General features: G+C 38.2%; 1 protein-coding gene across 14 annotated transcripts in view; it reads left to right on the plus strand.

The window, feature by feature from the left end:
* The window catches only part of DOCK3 (dedicator of cytokinesis 3), a 221,367-nt gene that overhangs the window by 178,785 nt on the left and 22,744 nt on the right, over positions 1–19,838 (plus strand). For 13 of the 14 annotated variants that reach the window (XM_087743795.1, XM_087743802.1, XM_087743796.1 and 10 more), the window contains exons 33-43: positions 855–940; positions 2,864–2,890; positions 3,011–3,106; positions 4,895–4,955; positions 5,435–5,528; positions 6,242–6,390; positions 11,331–11,417; positions 13,393–13,497; positions 16,941–17,082; positions 18,422–18,588; positions 19,136–19,222. In XM_087743795.1, coding sequence (XP_087599921.1) covers positions 855–940; positions 2,864–2,890; positions 3,011–3,106; positions 4,895–4,955; positions 5,435–5,528; positions 6,242–6,390; positions 11,331–11,417; positions 13,393–13,497; positions 16,941–17,082; positions 18,422–18,588; positions 19,136–19,222 — 1,101 coding nt within the window. The remainder of the gene's footprint in view (positions 1–854; positions 941–2,863; positions 2,891–3,010; positions 3,107–4,894; positions 4,956–5,434; positions 5,529–6,241; positions 6,391–11,330; positions 11,418–13,392; positions 13,498–16,940; positions 17,083–18,421; positions 18,589–19,135; positions 19,223–19,838) is intronic. The other variant, XM_087743797.1, reaches the window with a different exon arrangement.

Consider the following 19,838-nt stretch of genomic DNA (forward strand, 5'->3'; position numbering starts at 1 on the left):
TTCCTTCGCAATTTGGCAGCTGAAAAACAGAGAGAAACTCAGACTATGCTTGTCTTTAAATAAAAACAAGCCATATTTCTACAAACAGTTTCAACCTTTAGGAACCTCTGTCTTCATTAGTGCTGAAAGTGTGTTTTCTACAAGATTTCAAAGAGTACATGAAATTGTTTTGTTTAATGTTAGATACGTTGATTTCTGCACTTGAATCAATTTTATGGGAATATCTGATATAAAACTTGATCATAGGACATATTAGACTGGGGAGAAATATTCAAAACCTTTGTAAGGGAAGAGAAATATAATGATACTGTTGTGGCCCTTTATATAAGTGTGAAAAGAAAATGCATCATATAATCATAGAGAAGCTTGACAAAACTGGGTTTAATGAACAAATAATCTTCCAATGCAATGATGCCTGGGTGACTGGAAATCAATTACCATCACAGCAGACCAGTGGCGATCACGCCATGAATTAGTTTCTCTGCATGGATATTCTATTACAGTACAGGATATAGTTTATCTGATATACTGGTTCACAGAAAGTGTGTCTGAGTGATTTATTTGATAAGAGAATAAACTTCAGAAATTCTGTGAAGAAGAAGCGTTACCTCCCCTGGGATGTTCATTTAGACCCTGATAAGCAAAAGGATAATTGAGTTTTAGTCCTCCTTTTTCACTGAAAAATGAGAAAAGTGTGTCCATTTAACCGAGCTGCAGAGAAATAAATCATTCACACACAGAAGTGGGCAGCCCCAGGGCATGAGAAATAAAATATTCTTCCCGTCTTCCTAGTGTTTGGAACTCTTGGCTTCTACCTGAAGAGTTCATTTGTACCCAATCATTTCTTCATCCAGGTGGAAGCTGAGTTGATCGATAAGCTGGACAGCCTGGTATCCGAAGGAAAAGGTGATGAGAACTACAGGGAACTCTTCAGCCTGCTGTAAGCTATGCCAGTTTCTGCTCACTCTGTGTCGTGCGGGGTCATTGCAGGAGTCAAAGTAGTGATCTGTGCAGCCGCAGCTGCAGTGCTGATCCTCAGAGAAAGCAGCAAAGGGCTTTCTGGCAGGTTTTCATGACACGGCTCAGTGAAAGAGAGATACATCACTCCAATTCTGAAAAGGATATAAAAACCTAAATTCTTCTTTGTCTTCTTTCTGTGAAATCTAATATAAGGCTGCACAGGTAAGTAGTTATCAGCCTCCTATCAAAAATTGATTTGCTAGAGGAGCCAGTGCCTTTCTTTTTACATAGCAATAAGTGAAATCACGGCCTTAGGATTGTTTAGAGAAACAGTGTACTATCTAGCAAGTCAGGCCTTGTTAGAGCAAAAGAGATTTTCCTGTGCTTCTTCCAATTTTTGAAGGTCATGTTTTGGTTGGCTCAGCAGTTGCAAGTTGCTTCCTCCAGAGTCCATCATGACACTGTATTTCCACTCCCTTTCATACCAAAAATCCGTACTCATACGGATAAACTTAAAGACTTTACATCTGACTTTCCACTTAGTTATCTTTGATTTCTGATGTCTCCAAATTTCATTTCCAGTGATCCTGGTTTATTTCAAAAGAACTTATTTTGAACTCCGAGAGTCCAGAGCAGTTAACCCTAAATCTTTTAATATTCCAGCGAGCCACAGAGATCATTAGCAGAATTGTAGCCATATATTCCAGACAATTTTATATGGCCTCCAATAGCATGCTGGCAGTTTGAGGCATAAACCTTTGTTTCACTAGAACCAACACTTGTATTTCTGAATTTACAATTGCACATTCATTCATTTTCAAGATAGATAAGCCTGCCCATCCTATATGCTTATCCTTAGGAAACATGTAAATGTGTTCAGTTTTGATTTGTGTATATTCAGCCTTGGGAAGTCTGGCACGCTGTGTACAGATAACAGAAGTCTATTTCAGGGCTAAGGGAAAGAAAGTATCTATCCTTTTATTTATTTATTTATTTATTTATTTATTTATTTACCTGGTAAGAGGAATATTGTGCATTTCCTTTGCTCCAGTTGAAGACATTTGTTACCCAAAATGTTAAGAATTCAGGGACTGTAGCTTGTTAACTATTTTTAGATGATAGTGAGTGGATGTATTACCAAGAAACACAGCCTGGAAGTCCAGCAACCTTGTAGTTTATATTTGCTACTGACTTTTCTGAGAACAATGTGAACTTTGAGGAAACAATTCCACAAAGTCAGTAAATGCTGTGTGAAATAAACAGTTGACCCGGAGTTCTACTGTCTCAACTATACTGCTGAAATGTGAATTGGCTCCCTCAGCTGGAAATCATTCCAGTACAGAAGAGTTTGCCTCTTCTGACGACATGTATGACACCCAACAGAATTTCTTTCCTCTTGCCAGTACAGAAGTGGCAAGTTCTTTTCTTTGACCGGAGATCCAGTTTCAGGAAACTAGCATGTAAATTTGCTTTCTTTTTTCATGTTTTAAATAATGATTTTCCGTGTTCTTGCTCTAGCCTTCTCTCATCCTTCTCTCATCCTTCACAGTGGTCTCAGTGAGATGCTTTGCTGTATTGTCTAGTTTGCTGAGCAGGAACAGATTGCCTTTAGTTATTTACAGTTTAAATAAATTGTGATTCAAGGTTGGTTGGTTGGTTACTAATTAGAGACAAAAATTTATGCAGGGATGAGCAAAGAAGAGGTATTTGCAGTAGGTTTAGACTCCCTTCCAACTTCTGGCTGCTGTTAGTAGTATTTAAGCTACAGGTAATAATGTGGGAATCAACTGTTGCCGTAGGCATTGCTCTTTTTCCTATATTTTAAATGGCAATGTGAAGATATTTTTCCTTCTCCTGTCAATTCTGTGATTTCCTTGTCTTTGCTTCATGCTGCCTGGAGTAGAACCCAGCTCTTTGGGCCTTACCCCAGGTAAGATAGTAATTCTATGGATTTGTTTTATGAGGGAGAAACAAAGTTGTCCACAGCTGTCTGCATGAACTATACCATTTCCCTGGAAGCTTCATCTGCTGTCTTTCCATCTCCAAACAGTTTGCTGGAGAAGATTGAGCAGGAAACATGGCGGGAGACTGGAATCTCTTTTGTTACCTCAGTTACTCGTCTCATGGAGCGTCTGCTTGACTATAGGTATCTGGCAACAACAGTAATATACTCTAAGAAGTTTGTAAAGAGATAGTACCAAATTTCTTCAGGGAATATTTTTATTGTTTATCAAGCTGCATGCTTTCTCTGATGGCAAGTATTATTTATGTAAGCAAGCCTAACTCATTGCTGCTGGATTCTGAGCAAAAATCCTAAGTCCTTATCTCTAGAGCCCTAATTCTCATTCTTGTTTGCTCGTTCCTGATAACAGCAAAGCTAAAGAAAGTTTTTAATTAGTAGTTTTGTACTAAGGTTTATTCAGGTTGCCTAATGATTAATTTCTTCTATCATTGAAATTATCTCACCTAATTCAGTAAAATAGATGCTACATGCAAGAATGACCTCAAATGCCTTGCTGAACCAAGATGTGCTGAATGCCTCATCTAGACATGCAGGGTTGGAAAACTTCATCTGAGGAAGTCTGACATGTCAGCTGGTGACTCATGTGTGCAAGACTCCACTATAAATTAGGCATCTTTTGTTTAGTTTTAGACTGAAGTTTGCAGGACTACTGTGTCAATATAGCTGAGCTTTGATCGGTTAGAAGAAAATATTTTAATTTCATATATATATATATATCTATGCACACACATACATACCCACACACACACTCTTAGAGTTGTTTTTATGGAGTGATAGACAATTTGAAACTATATAGAACTGCCTCAAATGTTTCTATCTTTAGCCTACTGACAAGAGTTCACATAGTTTTTTCTGCTGCTGCTCATTATAGGTGAAAACCTGTGACTAGGCTGAGGATTCTGCAATCCCAAATCCTTTTCTGTGCTTTTTAATTTGCTCTTTTTGTCATCCTTACCTTGTTTGATACAATCTCCTGTTTGTTTCCTACAACAGCTGCTGTATAACTACTGTGCCAGACCAGGTATCTGAGACACGTTTAAAGGGAACGCAAGAGAGCTCTTTTTTTTTTTTTTTAATGAAATTTGCTATCAACGCAACTTTGATACACAGATATACATTTAATTGAGGAACAAATAGCAGTTTTTAATTGATTTTTAATACACAGTGGGTTTTTTCATTCCCAGAGCAGAACAGAATAGGGAACTTCATCAGAATTTGAAAATACGCAGGCATCTCTTGGAGTCCAGCTGCCAGTTAGTTGACACAGTAGTTCTCGAGACAGTTTGCTGTGTCACTGCTTTAAAAATTTCATCTCTTTTTCACAAATGAATGTGACTTTCTCAAGTCAAGATTAGTAATTTCTGATGCTTTTAACTTTTTGTACTGCTTGAATAGAAATAATTTCTAAAACATTCCAGAAACTAAAGATAATTTTTGTGATTTAACTTACCTATGAAAAAGTTAGTAATCTAGTTGAAATTGCTCGGGTTGTATCTTTCAGCATGCCAACACTACGTTGGATAACTGAATTTATGAAAGCTAATCCTTTGACTAGGAAACCACTAAACATTTATATCCGGATAAATAATAGTTTTTCACTTTTATAGTAGATCTTTCGTTCACATGATTTTTGGCCAATATTATCTGATTTTTGTTCAGATTCTTGTAATAAATGAAGTAGCAGTCATTTCAGGTGCTTGTTCTCAGATGCAGGCATGTAAAAGGACACTCAGTTCTCATATCATTTAAGCCATAATATGGAAATTTTTCTTAGAGGAACTTCATAAAATAAAGTATATGATTAACTGTTGTTTGTGATCCAAGGAAACTCTGGGGATAAGATAGCTTCCAATTTATTTTAAAAGGACTTTTTTTGCAAATGTATGTTTCAACATTGCTTTGCTTTCTTAGGGACTGTATGAAAGGAGATGAAACAGAAAACAAGAAAATTGGCTGCACTGTTAACCTTATGGTAAAGATGTCTCCTTTATCTCTTTGTGATACTGTGCAATGTTGTCGAAACTGGGATGGGAAAGGAATCTGTGTCAGGCAAGTGTAGCTTCAGAATCCGAGCACTGGGATGACAGAACAGAAGGACAGGGATTGTGAGGATCCCCTGGAGGTCTCTGGTCCAACTCTCTGCTTAAAGCAGGGCCAAACAGGTCAGATTCCTCAGGGCTTTGTCCAGCTGAGTTCTGAATATCCCTGTGACAGAGGTTCTACAACCTCTCTCGCCTTTTCTTTCAGCTTTTGACTACCTTCATTTTGAAAAAAAAATCATGACGCAATAAAATTAGCGGGTTAGATCAGTGTGAACGTGAAAAGAATTACTACTTTTCTTTTACACTAATAATGTGTTCTCTTTTCAATACCTTTATACATACACAGATGCTGCTGATTGTCTTGAATGAAGGAAGAGTCTCAATAACAACTGTCTCTTTTCTTTCACAGAATTTCTATAAATCCGAAATTAACAAGGAAGAGATGTACATCCGCTATATCCACAAGCTGTGTGACATGCACTTACAGGCTGAGAACTATACAGGTTAGTAAGACATCATATGGAGTCTGCTTGAAATCCTGGTGAAAGTTTTTGACTCTCCCAATGTTATACTCTAACATCTGATTCATTCTTTTGGAAAAAAAATTGTATGGATCAGTTATGGCAGCTGGGAAGATAAGAAGCTGAGGTCCAGCTCATTCCCTCAAGTCAAATAATGTATGTCTATGCCCACACAGCCATACGACTATTCCATTACACTCCAGGTTTTACATTGAAATGTTCTACGAGGAAGATTGATCAAAAAAATCACAACAGTGGAATCAAATTTAGAGGAAGATTAAAATCACAAAACCACCGTTATATTATCATTTGTCATATTTCCTTGCATTGTAGTATTTAGGGAGCACTTAGAAAGCGTATAGACTCTAATTCTGTGTTGTCCAAGCTCTGTTTACAGCTGCAGGCCCCAAATCTAGTTACGTATCGGAATATCTGACTGTGCATTTAAATCAAGTAGCTAGTAAAAAGAAACTTCACAGATTTGTACCTAAAAATCAGGTTCATAGGAAACAGCTTTCTGCTGCTATTTTAAATAATTGAATAATTTGATGATGATATAAGATTCAGAAGTTTTTCTCAAATTGTAAATCAGAAATTCCAGACTGCTTAAGCAGCAGGTCTAGTGACCTTTCAACCTATTGACTATATTTATTTGTTGTCATTGATTCAGTGTTCAATAACTGCATTTCCAACAGAGGCTGCATTTACTTTGCTTTTGTACTGTGAGTTGCTTCAGTGGGAGGACAGACCTCTGAGAGAGTTCCTGCATTATCCATCTCAGTCAGAGTGGCAACGTAAGGAAGGTCTGTGCCGTAAGATTATCCATTACTTCAACAAAGGGAAGGTATGCCAACTTCTTCTCTCTTCCAGCAGCTTCCTTCCCTTTTCCTGACTTACTTGGGGCTTGCAAGCCTATCGTCTCCGTTCAGTAGTCTGGAAGTAAATTTGTATCAAAAGGTTTTATAACTTGACAAATTGCTTCTTGGCTCTCTGGACAAAAGAAACAGATGAGAAAATGGATATGGATATTTCATTATGCGTAACATTTGGAACTAGTTTAGGCAGGCCAACAGGAAAAACACCAGAACATTTTTATACCTTGAAACCAAACTTTGGATCACCTGATATGGCAGAAAGCTCTAAGTTCCTTAGCTTTTGGGGGGTGGGATTGCATTTTGTAGTTGTCTATGCAAATTTCTGTGTTATGACTCACTTCAGGACTTGTTTTGTTTCTAACCTATAGAAATAAATGGCAGGCAGTGCACTGTAGGAGCCCTTTTATTAAAAAAGACTTAAGTCTTTTCAGTGTCACTGTTATTTTAAAGTGGCTTTCAATTAAAGTGCAGTTCCATCCATTGCACAAGAAGAAAATCAATACATTTCAATTTCACATATTTGGTATGTTTTTCCTACAATATTTTTTTTTTAATTACTGCAGGCGTAGCTGTTCTAGTCCCTTGTATCATAGCATTTTGGGAACATTTCAGAGGTGAACCTTAAAAGTGATATCATCTGTCAGAATATTTTCAAAGTTTTCCCTTCTATAGAAAAATTCCTACAGCTTATATTATTGGAAGATAACATCTGTATGTGCACCTCATTGTTGTTTTTGCCTGTGATGGCAATGACAGTGGCATTAAATACAAATGTAATTTGGTTTATATGGGGTTGCCATTCCAGAAAATTCTTTCCTAGCCCTGATAATGGAAAGTTGCATATAGCAGAGACATTCTCTACAGAACCTGCAAAAGGAAGTCAGATTCCTGTGTGTAGGAAGATATGGCCTGTTTATGAGGAAGTGATTAATTAAGAAGTATTTCTTTTTTTTGGCCAGAATTATTCTTTCGTAATAATATTGCCTACAGTTCTCTTTTTAGTTTCAGAAATTTTCAGGGTTCTTCAGACTGCACCTAAAAAAAATAAATTACTGACTGGTACAAGTATTGCAGTACTGTACTGTCTGACTAGACAAAGATGATACAGAGACTAGGTAAAACAACTGAGCCTGTATTTTTGACACAAAAAGGCAATCCATATATGCACTGAAGAGGAGTAAAAACTTGATGGATGTAATTTTGCTATAAAACTCCTAACGGATTATATAGAGTGTTAGCCTCTTAAGGTTTTTTCCCCACTGGATGTTTTTGGAGTTACTTGACTTTGTTTTAATCCTCCTTTATTGTAAATGGTAGCTGAATGACTAAATAATCCACTTAAGCAGTGTCTGTGTCACTCGAACTATGGAAATGAAAGATGCTGAGAAGCCAAATCCTCCTGCTGCTTTTCAGCACTCTTTCTGTTGCTGTGTAACAGGGAACAGCTCAGGGAATGGAAGAAACTTGCTTCCCTCAACTTGTTTCTGATAGTTTCTTTCTGCACTACCCTAACATGGTGCCTCCTCAGATCCTGAAGAGTAGAATTTGTTGTTCTGTGTCCTTCAGTTATATTTCTAGAGTTAAGTGTCTCATGCTGCTCGTGCCGTGGTCCACTAAGTAAGGGGTCAAAGCAGCACGAAAAGGGTGTAAAAATTCTGCATTTGTTAATGGGAAAATTTTCTCAGCACAGGAATGGGGGAAAACTATGGCCACAAGACTGTCTTGCGAGTTTGGCATAAAGGGCATGCCAGTGGAGGGCACGGAGTGGTGGCGTGGCCCATGGCAGGTCTGGAGCGCTGCAGTGGGGTGCAGAATTGAGTAACTCCCATTTTCAGTATTGTCGGTAGCAGCTCTGTGTTGGGAAGGAACGGGGTGTTCCAAAGCCCTTTTAGCCTTCACTCTGGTCGCGTGCTCCTTCCTGCTGATTTCTGCTATGCTTTGAATTGGTTTATGGCTCCGTCAGCAGCGTGTGCATGTGTCTAACTTTAAATGAAGATTTTTTTTTTTTTTTAACTCACAGTTATGATTTTGTCTGTTAAAACTCAAGGTTTTCTAGTTCAAGAAGACTGTGAATGGAACAGTTTGAACCCGATTAATCACGCTTCTGGACATCAATAGCTTGAAAACTGTACAACCCTTTTCTGTCCAGTTCTCTGCCAGATTTTATTAACCAAAAATTCTGACCAGCTCCCATCACAGCATCGCAGCATGTATTCTCCTTAGCACCAGCCAAGTGCTGTGAGAGACGCAAAGCTGTATTTCCAAAGCAGTTCATTTTTAGATAATGTGCTCCATACCCAACATTCGAACTAATTTCTCTTGTGCACCCTCACGTGAATCGTATTTCCAAAAGAAATCTGCACATTGGGATGTGAGTAAATAAAAGTTGCCATTCATAAATGTTGACTGTCTCTATCTGTGCCGCCTGCTCTGCAGTCAGTAACGCTCACCTGAGAGTTGCTGGTGCCATAGGAGAAAGCTGCAATAAGCGTCATATGAATGTGTTTTTCAAGTGGAGGACATGACACAGAACATGCAAACAGATCAGACGTCAGCAAAAGAAAAAGCACTAATGAGGGAAATTAACAGTGGAGACATTAGGAAATTATTAGAAGGGAGGAAGAACGATGCTTTAGAGGGAAGTGACACTTGTATAGCACATGGAATTCATATTAAATTTCTACACTGTGAAGATGGTACTCATTAACATCACAGATTTTAAAACTGAGGATCCCAGTGACCCAGATATCCATTCATTCTCTTTTCCTTTCAAATATCTGCAAACTCTCTTTTTTCTCTAAGAAGTTACCCGCATATTGTGTTTCTTCGCTTCTCTATCTCATCTTGTATCTACAGAATATTCAGCTAGCACAGCGGAATTTCTCTGTGTGGAAATCTAACTGAAACAAAGAGAGAAATCCTGAGTTAGGATGACAGGAAAAGTATCAGGGTACATGTAGAAGAGGTGGTATAAAGAGAAATAAGATATGGTTACATGTTGTTAATTTAATTCACATCAGAAAAGGAGCATGAAAAGGTTACATCTTTAGGATCACCTCAGGGGAAGACAGCCAGCTACCTTTCTGCTTCTTATTCGGAAGATAGATTAGAGAATTACGTAGGCTTTAGCCACAGCATCCCATTTGGAAGTGAGACTCTGCTCACGCTCTGTGTGACAAAAGCCATTTATTCCTGGACAGATGTTTTAGAAGAGACTTTTCCATTCTTTCAAGTTAATATAGATCAGCTAAGGACTGAAAATCTATGTATAATATCTCTGTAAAGAATGTTGAAACCTATAAAAAATGCAATGGTGTTTGTGTTTGCAAATATGAACACTTAACTGGTTAATGTTGTTGATCGAATTCAGTGTATCAGTTCGTATGCCATGGACTTTGACAACCCACAGCAAAAATCCTGTATATTTGAGATCACAAAAACCTGAGTAATATTCTGAGTAGTCAAGTAACTGGTCTTCCAGTTCATTTCCTATTGTATGTATTGTATTTATCTAAATAAATCTCAGGCTTCCCATCATCCCAGACTCCTAATACTATCAGAATATCCAAACTGATTCTGAAAGAATCTTTTATTTAGCAAGTTCTTATGTAAGTTTTTGCAATTAACTGAAGCTAAAGAAATGTAGGACCATCATTTTTGCCTTTTTAGTTCTTAAAACTATCCCTTTTAATAAAAAAGTTCTTACACTTATTGGTTTTGCTATTCAGAGAAAAAAAGCTTTGCTGGTATTAAGGATAAGAGAACAGACACTACAAATATGTGTGCATAAAGGGAAGCATTGTAAAGTACCTAATACACTAAATCAAACAGTGTAGATATTCTCTTTTTTGAGTGAAGGTACCTGTAACCAGAAAAACTATTTCCATATTAAGTGCTAATATTTTACGTAATTACTGTTAATTGCTGTTGGCAATCATTTACAATATTGCTATTAATATTCTTAAAACTTAAGGTGATAGTCTAACTCACACATTAATTTTGTTTTCACTACAACAGGGTCCCAGTTAAAACAACTGGCAAGTTAGCCCAGTAATGCATAAAAGTTAATCCAATAAAGGTTCAACTGAGACTTTGGTGTTCTAGATCCTTTACATAAATATGGTAAGAAGCAGTCATTCCCCCAAAAGGCTTCCAATCTATGCAGGTAAAAGATGATGGGAGAGGAAATTTCAGTTCAAGGGTGTAAAATGAGCACTCTAAAAAGCTAAGTGAGGTAACAGGAGAGTCTTTCTTGCAATGTGGGTGTGCCCACACTCAGTCTCTTTCTTCCTTACCTCAGAGGGTGATGAGTATGGTGTGCTAGAAAAGATTTATTGTATGCAGACTGTAAGTTGAAGAAATGAGTTTTGCTTTCGGTTCTGAATATGGATATTCACTCAGTGCAATAATGCAGGTCAGTTCTGAGGATGTTTTGTCTCTGTATTCGAGTGTTTCCCATTGCTTGACAGTTTCGTGCTTTCAGTAGGAAGTAGCAGCCCTGGGAAGGGGAGTGCTTTGCTGGGGAGCTAAGCCCCAACTCTTTACTCCAGGGAGTTTTAGTGCAGAAAGCAAAGGAGATACTGGGGGTGGGTTGAAGGAGTATCTAACAAGAAGACAAATTGTTAGTTGTATGCTCTTTCTCCAAATAAGTTCCCAGTCTCATGAGTGAACTGTCAGTAACGAGCAGTATGTGTGTGTAATTTCAATGGAACATATGCCTCTGTCACCATCTTGAGGAAGGAATTAATCTGATATTTAATGGAAACTGTTTCATCACATTGCATTTTCACATCTAATCCCTGGCATTTCATACCAAATGAGTTCCCAAAATTGAGTTTCCATATTCCTCTCAGCTGAGTTGGCAATAACATTCTGTTTGCTGTGAGTGTGATTTGCTTTGGTTTCGCAGAGCTGGGAGTTTGGAATCCCGCTGTGCAGAGAACTGGCCATACAGTACGAAAGTCTCTATGATTATCAGAGCCTCAGCTGGATTCGGGTAAGTAGCAGCAGTTGCTCTCCTTGCAGACTCTCATGTCATTCCCCAGGGAATTTTGCTCTCCTGTCAGAACATTCTGAATTTAAAAAATAATAATATTCCCTATACAGTTCCATGGATTTACATTGACTCTTCTCCCGTTGATTCATTTTGATGACTTTGTAGATCCACTGAAGTAATTCCTAAGTCTGCTAGCAGTAAACTCCCATGGGTATATGGAGACAGCACACACATAGGAGCTGGGCTTGCTATTGCAATTGCATGTTTATATACTTTTTTTTTTTGCATAAAATATCTTTTTTTTTTAATTATATATTGATATTTCATTTTAATTCCAAAAATATCAAGGACAGCTTGTGCCTCAGTTGACATAAGAGGAACAAGAAAGAATGGAGAAGGCCAACGTTTGTGGCATTCTTGTCAATTTACAAGAATCTGGTCCTCTGGTAAAACCAAACACGTGATGAAATCAGGGCACATTTGCAGCATTGTGCTTTAATCAGAAAAAGTCGAAGTTCTGGTTGTTATTTAAAAGCTTTATGAATGTGAAAATAGTTAATCTGCTTTTGTCCCCTCGGGTAGCATGCATATATCCAAATTTAAGATTTATGCTATGTGGATGTATTCTTATACACAGTGGTTTAAATTCTCTTTAAAAGTCAGATATATTCTCATCTGAAGATATCTGTCTAACTAGGTCTCATGAACTGCACTTCTGAAGAACCTGTTTTCTTCAAAGTGGCCCTAAAGAGAGTACGGGTGACCATCTTGGTTGTGCACTTGCTTATTGCAGACATCTAAAATAGAGCAGTGTGAAAATTTATCCTGGTGTACAGGAAATACCATATCGGTAAAGTGATCATGAATGATGAGTAAACAAACTAAATTAAAGTCTTAGTCAAGTTGTGCATCAAGACTTTCTTTCCTAAAACATCAGTAAATTAGCTATTCTTGCTGCCTCTTTATTATTTGGATGTAATCAGCTGGCAGGTGAAGAGCATCTCAGCTGATCAGTATAACCATTTTGCCTCATCCTTTCGCTCACCTGTGTGTGATCTGTTTTCTGTTCAAGTTTCCTAAATCTGTGTTGACCTGAACTGACTTACATTTCTCCCCACTGTAAAGAGTTTTCCTCTATGCCATTCACATCATTCAATGCATTCCTTCATTCTTCCTGCAATGACTTTGGGACCTTCTCCATTTCAGAAAAGGAGTTAATATGTGTGGGAACCGAGAACAAAACCTTGATGCAATATTCTAAGTTGAAGCGGCTGTTAGGGTTCCCTGCAGTGGAAGCAATGATGTCAAGCCGATTCTGCTCTTTAAAAAGCTATCTTTTTGCTATAGTGAAATTCCTGTGAGCCTTTCAGCTGAGATTCAGTTTGGCAAGGGGTCTTGAAATCCCACTCTTAATATAAATGCTAGCACAGTGCCACAAAACTAATAATTGGAACTAGAGAAAAGTCATTTTACTTTTTCCAAACCCCTTTTTTCTTCCATGTTAAACCTACCAGTGCACAGAGCTGTAAAAGATTTAATTTTTTTCATGCCCCTCAACTCAATTAAGGCAAACCCAATTGAATTGATACAATTTTCCAGACAGTGGTATAGATTTTGAGCTGTAGGAGAGAATAGGACACTGTGGGCCAGGCAACGTAGATCTTAATCTCAGCTTTGCCATTAATTCTGCAATGCAAAGAAAATTACATGCAAGACCTGTTTAATTTAAAATGAGATACAACAGAAAAATTTTCATATGTCATCTCCAAAAATGTAAAATGAGTATGATGATACTATAGTCTGTTCCACCATGTAGACTGTTTAATTAATAATTTTTATCTTTAAAAGAATTTCAGTCTTTTCATAAAAAATTGTGGGGGCAAAAGAGTAATGTGCTATTTCAATGTGTCTTGAGATTCTAAAGTTTTAAGTGCAGCTTTAAGGGTCTCACAGCAGCTATCTTTTTCCTTCACAGAAAATGGAAGCTACCTATTATGATAATATCATGGAACAGCAGCGCTTAGAACCTGAGTTCTTCAGAGTTGGCTTTTATGGTCGGAAATTCCCGTTTTTCCTGCGGGTAAGCCAGACTTATACAAAATATGACAAAGTGACCAGGCTCAAAGTAGCAGTTCAGGCTTTGTATTTTTGTTGTGGAGATATGATGTCTGCCATTCAGCTTATTTTTTTATGCCTGCACAAGTAGAAACAGCTTTCTGGCTGAACTGAAGGATGCGGTCCATTGGGAACGTTCTTAGGAAGAGAGATCAGAAATTTGACTCATGCCTATGTGTATTTTTGACGATCTGCAGATGCAGCACAAATTGTCTCTATATTAAGCAAAATGCTGTATTGCAGCAATGTTGGGTCATTACTCAACTAATTTTCATCATCTCAAATTATCACGCTTTAAAAAGTCTCACATGACAGAATGATTCTAATACCAGACTGATGATTCTCTTATGCTATCTCCAAGCAAAAATTCCCTCTCTCTTCAACAAAAAGCCTAGCAGCTTCTCTGGACATGTCCTCACTTTGAGCTTATTGTCTGCTGGTGTATATGGGATCAGCTGGGTCTGCAATCCATTTAAAAAGTGAAATTATCTTCTTTTCCTAATGAGGAATCAAACTTAAAATGGATATTTGTTCATACGGTGTCTTGTTGCTAGTTGAGAGCAAGGAAGGAATATAATCTGACAACTGCTGTAAGAGCTGACTGAAAATTGATGGTAGATGCCATCTAGCTTGACAGGACAAGCTAACTTGAAGTGTGCTTTCAAGGACTGGAGGTGCATGTTTTGTGTTCTCTTTAAAGAAATGGTTTGTCAAGAGATGGCACCACTCTTGAGTTGTACAGTAAGAAGCTACAAAAAGCCAAACTGTGCACCATTTTGAAAACTGCACTCTTAAATTTCCCTCCAATTACTAAGTATTTTTTTTTAACTAGGATTTAAACATTGGTGTTTAATTACAGTCTTTTAATGGAAACACGGGCCGGGGAAGTAAAGGCAAGTTGGAGTTAATCAAGGTGACAATAACAGTGGCTTCGTGTTATTCAAAGGTGAAGCTGAACAGTGCCATAACGTAGCAGCCTGAATCACGTGTGTAGAAGACACCTGCAGGGGAACCTGAGGAAATGACCAGTGTTGCAGTACGAAGCAGTAGCTACCCTTTCACGGAAACTGACAATTTCCTTTTTTATATCTAACAACAGATGTTTCAGAAAATGAATGACAGCAAAGTCATTATGGCACATAAGCATTCCTACATTTGAAGTAATACCAGTGAATCTAGCTTATCTTCTTGTATTATGGATCCTACAGGTTTATCTTGGATCCTGCATGGCCTATGCATTTAACACTGCATGAGTTTTCAGTGCACAGCGCTTCCTCTTTGCAAAACCGTGTAACAATACGGATACTTGGCTGGAGACATTAACAGCGAACATGAGCGTACATAATTATAATCCTTGTTAATTCTGCAATTATATTTGGTAGCAGTACTTCTGATAGCAGATTACTAATGTAGCAATCTCATTAAAAGTCATCCTCCTCCTTTCTCTCTCTAATGATCCATACAGCATACACATTGCGAAGCACAGACTAAGCCCATTAGCAATCACATCAGCATGGATCACACTGTAAAGAGATTGGAAGCAGCTATTCTAGAGAAGAAAAAGATTTACATGGATTTAAAATTTTCAAATGGATATGGGAGTGATTTCAAGTGATCAAATAACTCCATGCCCTTTTCTCATTTATTTTTCTATTGCTGTATAGCTTAAGACAGAAAATAACCACTTCTTTCAACATCTTTGATTTTGAAGACCCTTTGTCTAGAAAAGTCACTGATTGTGTCTCCATGAATTCTGCATCTATTTCTAGCCTTCCTACATAAGTAAATTAAAACTGTCTATGTCTTCCACCTACCAGAAGTTCAAGTAAGGCCTGACAAGCCATGTTCTGAGATCTTGTCTTGGCATCTGTCTGAAAAGTCTATTAAATTTAGCTTTGAGGTGTTTTCAGGGCATTATTTTTAGAATCACAATAACTTTATTTATAGGCTTACAGTTTTCTGGATTGCTGCAATCAAAAGCTAAAATAGAGAATGCAGTAAGTGTCATGAAGAGATTCACCTTCAAACATGGACTCAATCCAAATTTAATAATAGCTGCAAAGTTTGGGCATTACAGACTGAACTGTCAAAATTCATCATGGAATTTTTCTCCCAGTTATTGGTTGCTGTGACTGATGCATACAAAGTGACATGTGTCACAGCTGGAACATGAGATCTGTTCCATAAAGTTGAAATGCAAAGCCAAAGATAACTGGCCGTGTTTTCTGATTGGGTTTTGCCGTTTTTCTCTTTGATTTTGCTGCAAGATCAAGAACTGCTCAGCCAGAACCCTTTTCCAGAGCAATTAACAAAACATTATTGCATATACTGCAGCTTCTAAATGCAAGAAATAGAAGGGGGTGAACTGTTCTTGTTTGCTGAAATACTTTCTTTGTTTTATGAAGGTGAAAAATCTCCCTGTACTTCTAGTTAGTATGTGTATGAGAGTTAAAACTACCAGAATTAGAGAATTTGCCTTCTTTGATTGGTCTTGCATCAGGAGACATTAACACCAATCAAAATTGTGTTTTGTGATAATAGGGTTAAGACACTGGAATACAATCTTTATGATACTAAGAACTTCAGAAATCCTGTATCTTGCTGTTCAAAGTTTTGAGATGGCTCAAAAAGCATCCAAGAACGCTGCACAAGTGGTTTACTGCCTCAAGAGGCATATCTAAATTCAAGCTTTCCATTAGTAGCAGAAACAAAATTCTGTTCATCAAGAGGAAACTGCTTTTAGGGCTGAAGTGGCCACTGAGAATTCTTGGTAGGGCTTTTCCATATTGCTCCACTATAGACAGGGGAGTTCCTGAGGATGTATTGTTCAACATGATCAGAGGTGGATTGTATGGCTATGAAAATACAGCAATGATGAAACAATTCTTTTTGTGAACAGTTTGTTACGACTTCTCTCTAAGGATAACTGATAAATTGATAAACATGTATCTCCCTCTGTTCTATGAAATCCTCAGGACTTTGATCCATCTGGTGTAAACTGTATTTGACAGCAGCTTTCCCAGCTGAGCTGGTGACTTAGTCTTAAGTTTTGGTTGATATGTTTCAGTATAGTCCAATTAAAAAATAGTCCCTTTTCAGTTGTCTGAAAGGCAAATTAGAAAAGACAACAGGACTGAATGCTACGTATGTACGGATCAGTGGCATCTTTCTGTTGAGAGATCAGTAGAGTAGTCTACATATTCATCACTTCTTGATGAAATACACTGTACAGAAAAAGGAAGGAATAAAATATATCAGCTGTGTTAAATGCACATTTTACTCTCACATTAGCATGTTGACATTGTCATTTATCTTTGGTTTTGAAGCAGTAAAATTTAAAGTGAGATAAAAGCCAATAGAATTTAACTTACTTTTAAGAAAACTAATTGATGCTTGTCCTTCTTGCAGAACAAAGAATATGTGTGTCGGGGCCACGACTATGAGAGGCTGGAAGCCTTCCAGCAGAGGATGCTGAGTGAGTTCCCACAAGCCATTGCAATGCAGCATCCAAACCACCCAGATGACTCTATATTGCAGTGTGATGCCCAGTGTATCCTTCAGTGAAAGGGCAAACTAGGATCAGAACAACTGTGGTACAGGACAGAGGAGGAAGGTATTGAAAAGGTCATCAACTTGGATACCTCAGTTCCTAAGTGGCTTAGGTAGAGCTGGCTATGGACAAAACCATACACCTGTCTACAGTAGACATTAACTGGTTCATTGCACTATGTATTGTTGGAGAGAACTGTCACTTTTTATTCAGGGAGTAATGGAGGTCATATTCAATGTGTAAGGGAAATAGCTGTGCTTGGTCACATCTGCTTGGTCGCAACCATGTTTTAACCTTTACCAACAGCATTGCCATAATGCATGTTTTGTGTCATTAAAAGTATTCCCGATACCTTCTTTTGGAGAACATTTTGTTGGGAACAGATCTTAATTCCAAAGTGTTATTTTCCATTATGTGTATTTTTCACATCATTACTGTTTTTTGCAGTCTCCCTTCCTTTTAAGCTGCTGAACTCTTTTATACCTAAGGCTTTTAATCTCGTTCTTCTCATTGGTAATCTGTATTGTAATTTGATGCAGCCAATACAACGCTATGTACATTTAAGGACTGAACCACATAACATTTAATGGGTCTGCAGAGACTTTTGGAGATTTTAGTACGAGAACACCACTGTTTGGCTTGCGTGACAACAGCAGGGATATTGCGCAGGCCTTCAACCATAAGGACATTGTCAGCAAGTGGAATCTCCTGAAATTGGTTGGTGTTTCCCACTTGTCTTTCATAACACGTACTTTTCACTCTTCATTGCTGTATAACACTGATGCTTTCATAGACAGAGGGGTTGTTCATATGTGTATTTTGGTTGGTTTGTTCATGCTTGCAGAGATCTTGTCTGTAACACTGAGGTTAAATCAGTTTAATTAAACTGGAGTGTAAATGGATGAAACTAGGACAACTTTCGTTTGTAGACAAAGCTGAAGTATCTAAGGTGAAATTTATCAAAGGTAAATATTAGATATTTAGGTACCTAAATACATCAAGATCTACTAAAGTGCCTGCACAAATGAGGCACCTAGCTCTAATTAAAACTAATAGGAACTGGGTATTTTCCCTGCTGTAGATATTTTGGATGTCTTACTACATACTCTCTGCATCCTCAGGTATCTTCCTCTTTGGTTAATCAGGCTGTGAGGTACTATAACTCTGTAGACCGTCCTAGTAGTTCTAGTCTAGTGTTCTGTTGTTTCACTTGCAAAAGAAGAGTGTTAGAAACAAAGAGGAGCATGGCTTTCTGAATTCACCATCCTGTTTATTTCCACAGTAGAGATAGCCTTCCTGTTTGATGTCCCATGGCTTTCTTTGACTACATAATTTACAGATTTACAGATCTATGCAGTGACTCCCATCCCACACAATATAGATGTGCTGCAAATGGACCGTGTCCCTGATCGCATAAAGAGCTTTTACCGAGTCAACAACATCCGGAAATTCCGCTATGACAGGCCTTTCCACAAAGGCCCAAAGGACAAGGAGAATGAATTTAAGGTAGAAGTAGCGAATAAGCAGTGTTTAAGTGTTAATCTCTTCAAGGTGAATACCGTCTTATTATGTCATGCCGATATAGCCTTTCAAGTAATCCTGATTTGATGGCCAAAGATACTGTGGTAACTCAAACAAGTAGCTGTTGAGTCTGGTGATTACACACCTGACCTGATTAAAGCATTGTCCAGTTTAAAGGTGAGTTATTTTAATGCCAGGAGAGATGCACTTTGAAGCAAGGATGGGGTTTTTTGTTTGGCTGGAGTTTTTTTCTCACTGCCCTATACGTCCACAATGTCTTCCTGGTTCCCATGACAGAATTGGTGGTCAACCTTTAAAAATTAATAGAAATGTTGAATGTGTTGCTTTAGAGCATACTGAATTCTGGTTTTGTTGTTCAAGTGACTTTCAGCATGACGTTCTGCAAAGTAGGTTAATGCTCAGGTGGTTAATATATTCTTTTCTGAACTTTACGCCCTTAGCACCTGTAGTAAGAGTAGAGATGATGTGATTGTGATGCACTGTGTAACTCATCCTCAATTACTCTTTGCAGAGCTTGTGGATTGAACGTACCACTCTGACCCTGACTCACAGTTTGCCTGGGATCTCTCGTTGGTTTGAAGTCGAGAGAAGAGAACTGGTAACATTCATAGTTCCTGTAACTGGGGTTTGAAATGATGTTACTGAGGACATGGGATGGGCAACTTAAAACTCCTTTGGCTGAAATCTTGCAGTTTAAAATGATGAAGTTTACCAATGATTAAGTGTCGTGGTTTAACCCCAGCCAGCAACTAAGCACCACGCAGCTGCTCGCTCACTCCCCACCAGCAGGATGGGGGAGAGAATCAGAAGGGTAAAAGGGAGAAAACTCGTGGGTTGAGATAGAACAGTTTAATAACTGAAGTAAAATAAATTAGAACAGTTAAATAGGCAAAGCAAAAACCGTGCATGCAAACAAAGCAAAACAAGGAATTCGTTCACTACTTCCCATCGGCAGGCAGGTGTTCAGCCATCTCCAGGAAAGCAGGGCTCCATCACGCATAACAGTTACTTGGGAAGACAAACGCCATCTTACCCAATGTCCCCCCCTTCCTTCTTCTTCCCCCAGCTTATATACTGAGCATGACGTCATATGGTATGGAATAGCCCTTGGGCCAGTTCCAGTTTGGGCCAGCCCACCCCCCCCCCCCCCCCCCGCCGTGCCCCCTCCCAGCTTGTGCACCCGGCAGAGCAGGGGAAGCTGAAAAATCCTTGAC

This window comes from Nipponia nippon, unplaced genomic scaffold (genome assembly GCF_047370975.1).
Source record: "Nipponia nippon isolate SJK-2023a ecotype South Korea unplaced genomic scaffold, ASM4737097v1 scaffold_9, whole genome shotgun sequence".
NCBI classification, from domain to species: Eukaryota; Metazoa; Chordata; class Aves; order Pelecaniformes; family Threskiornithidae; genus Nipponia; species Nipponia nippon.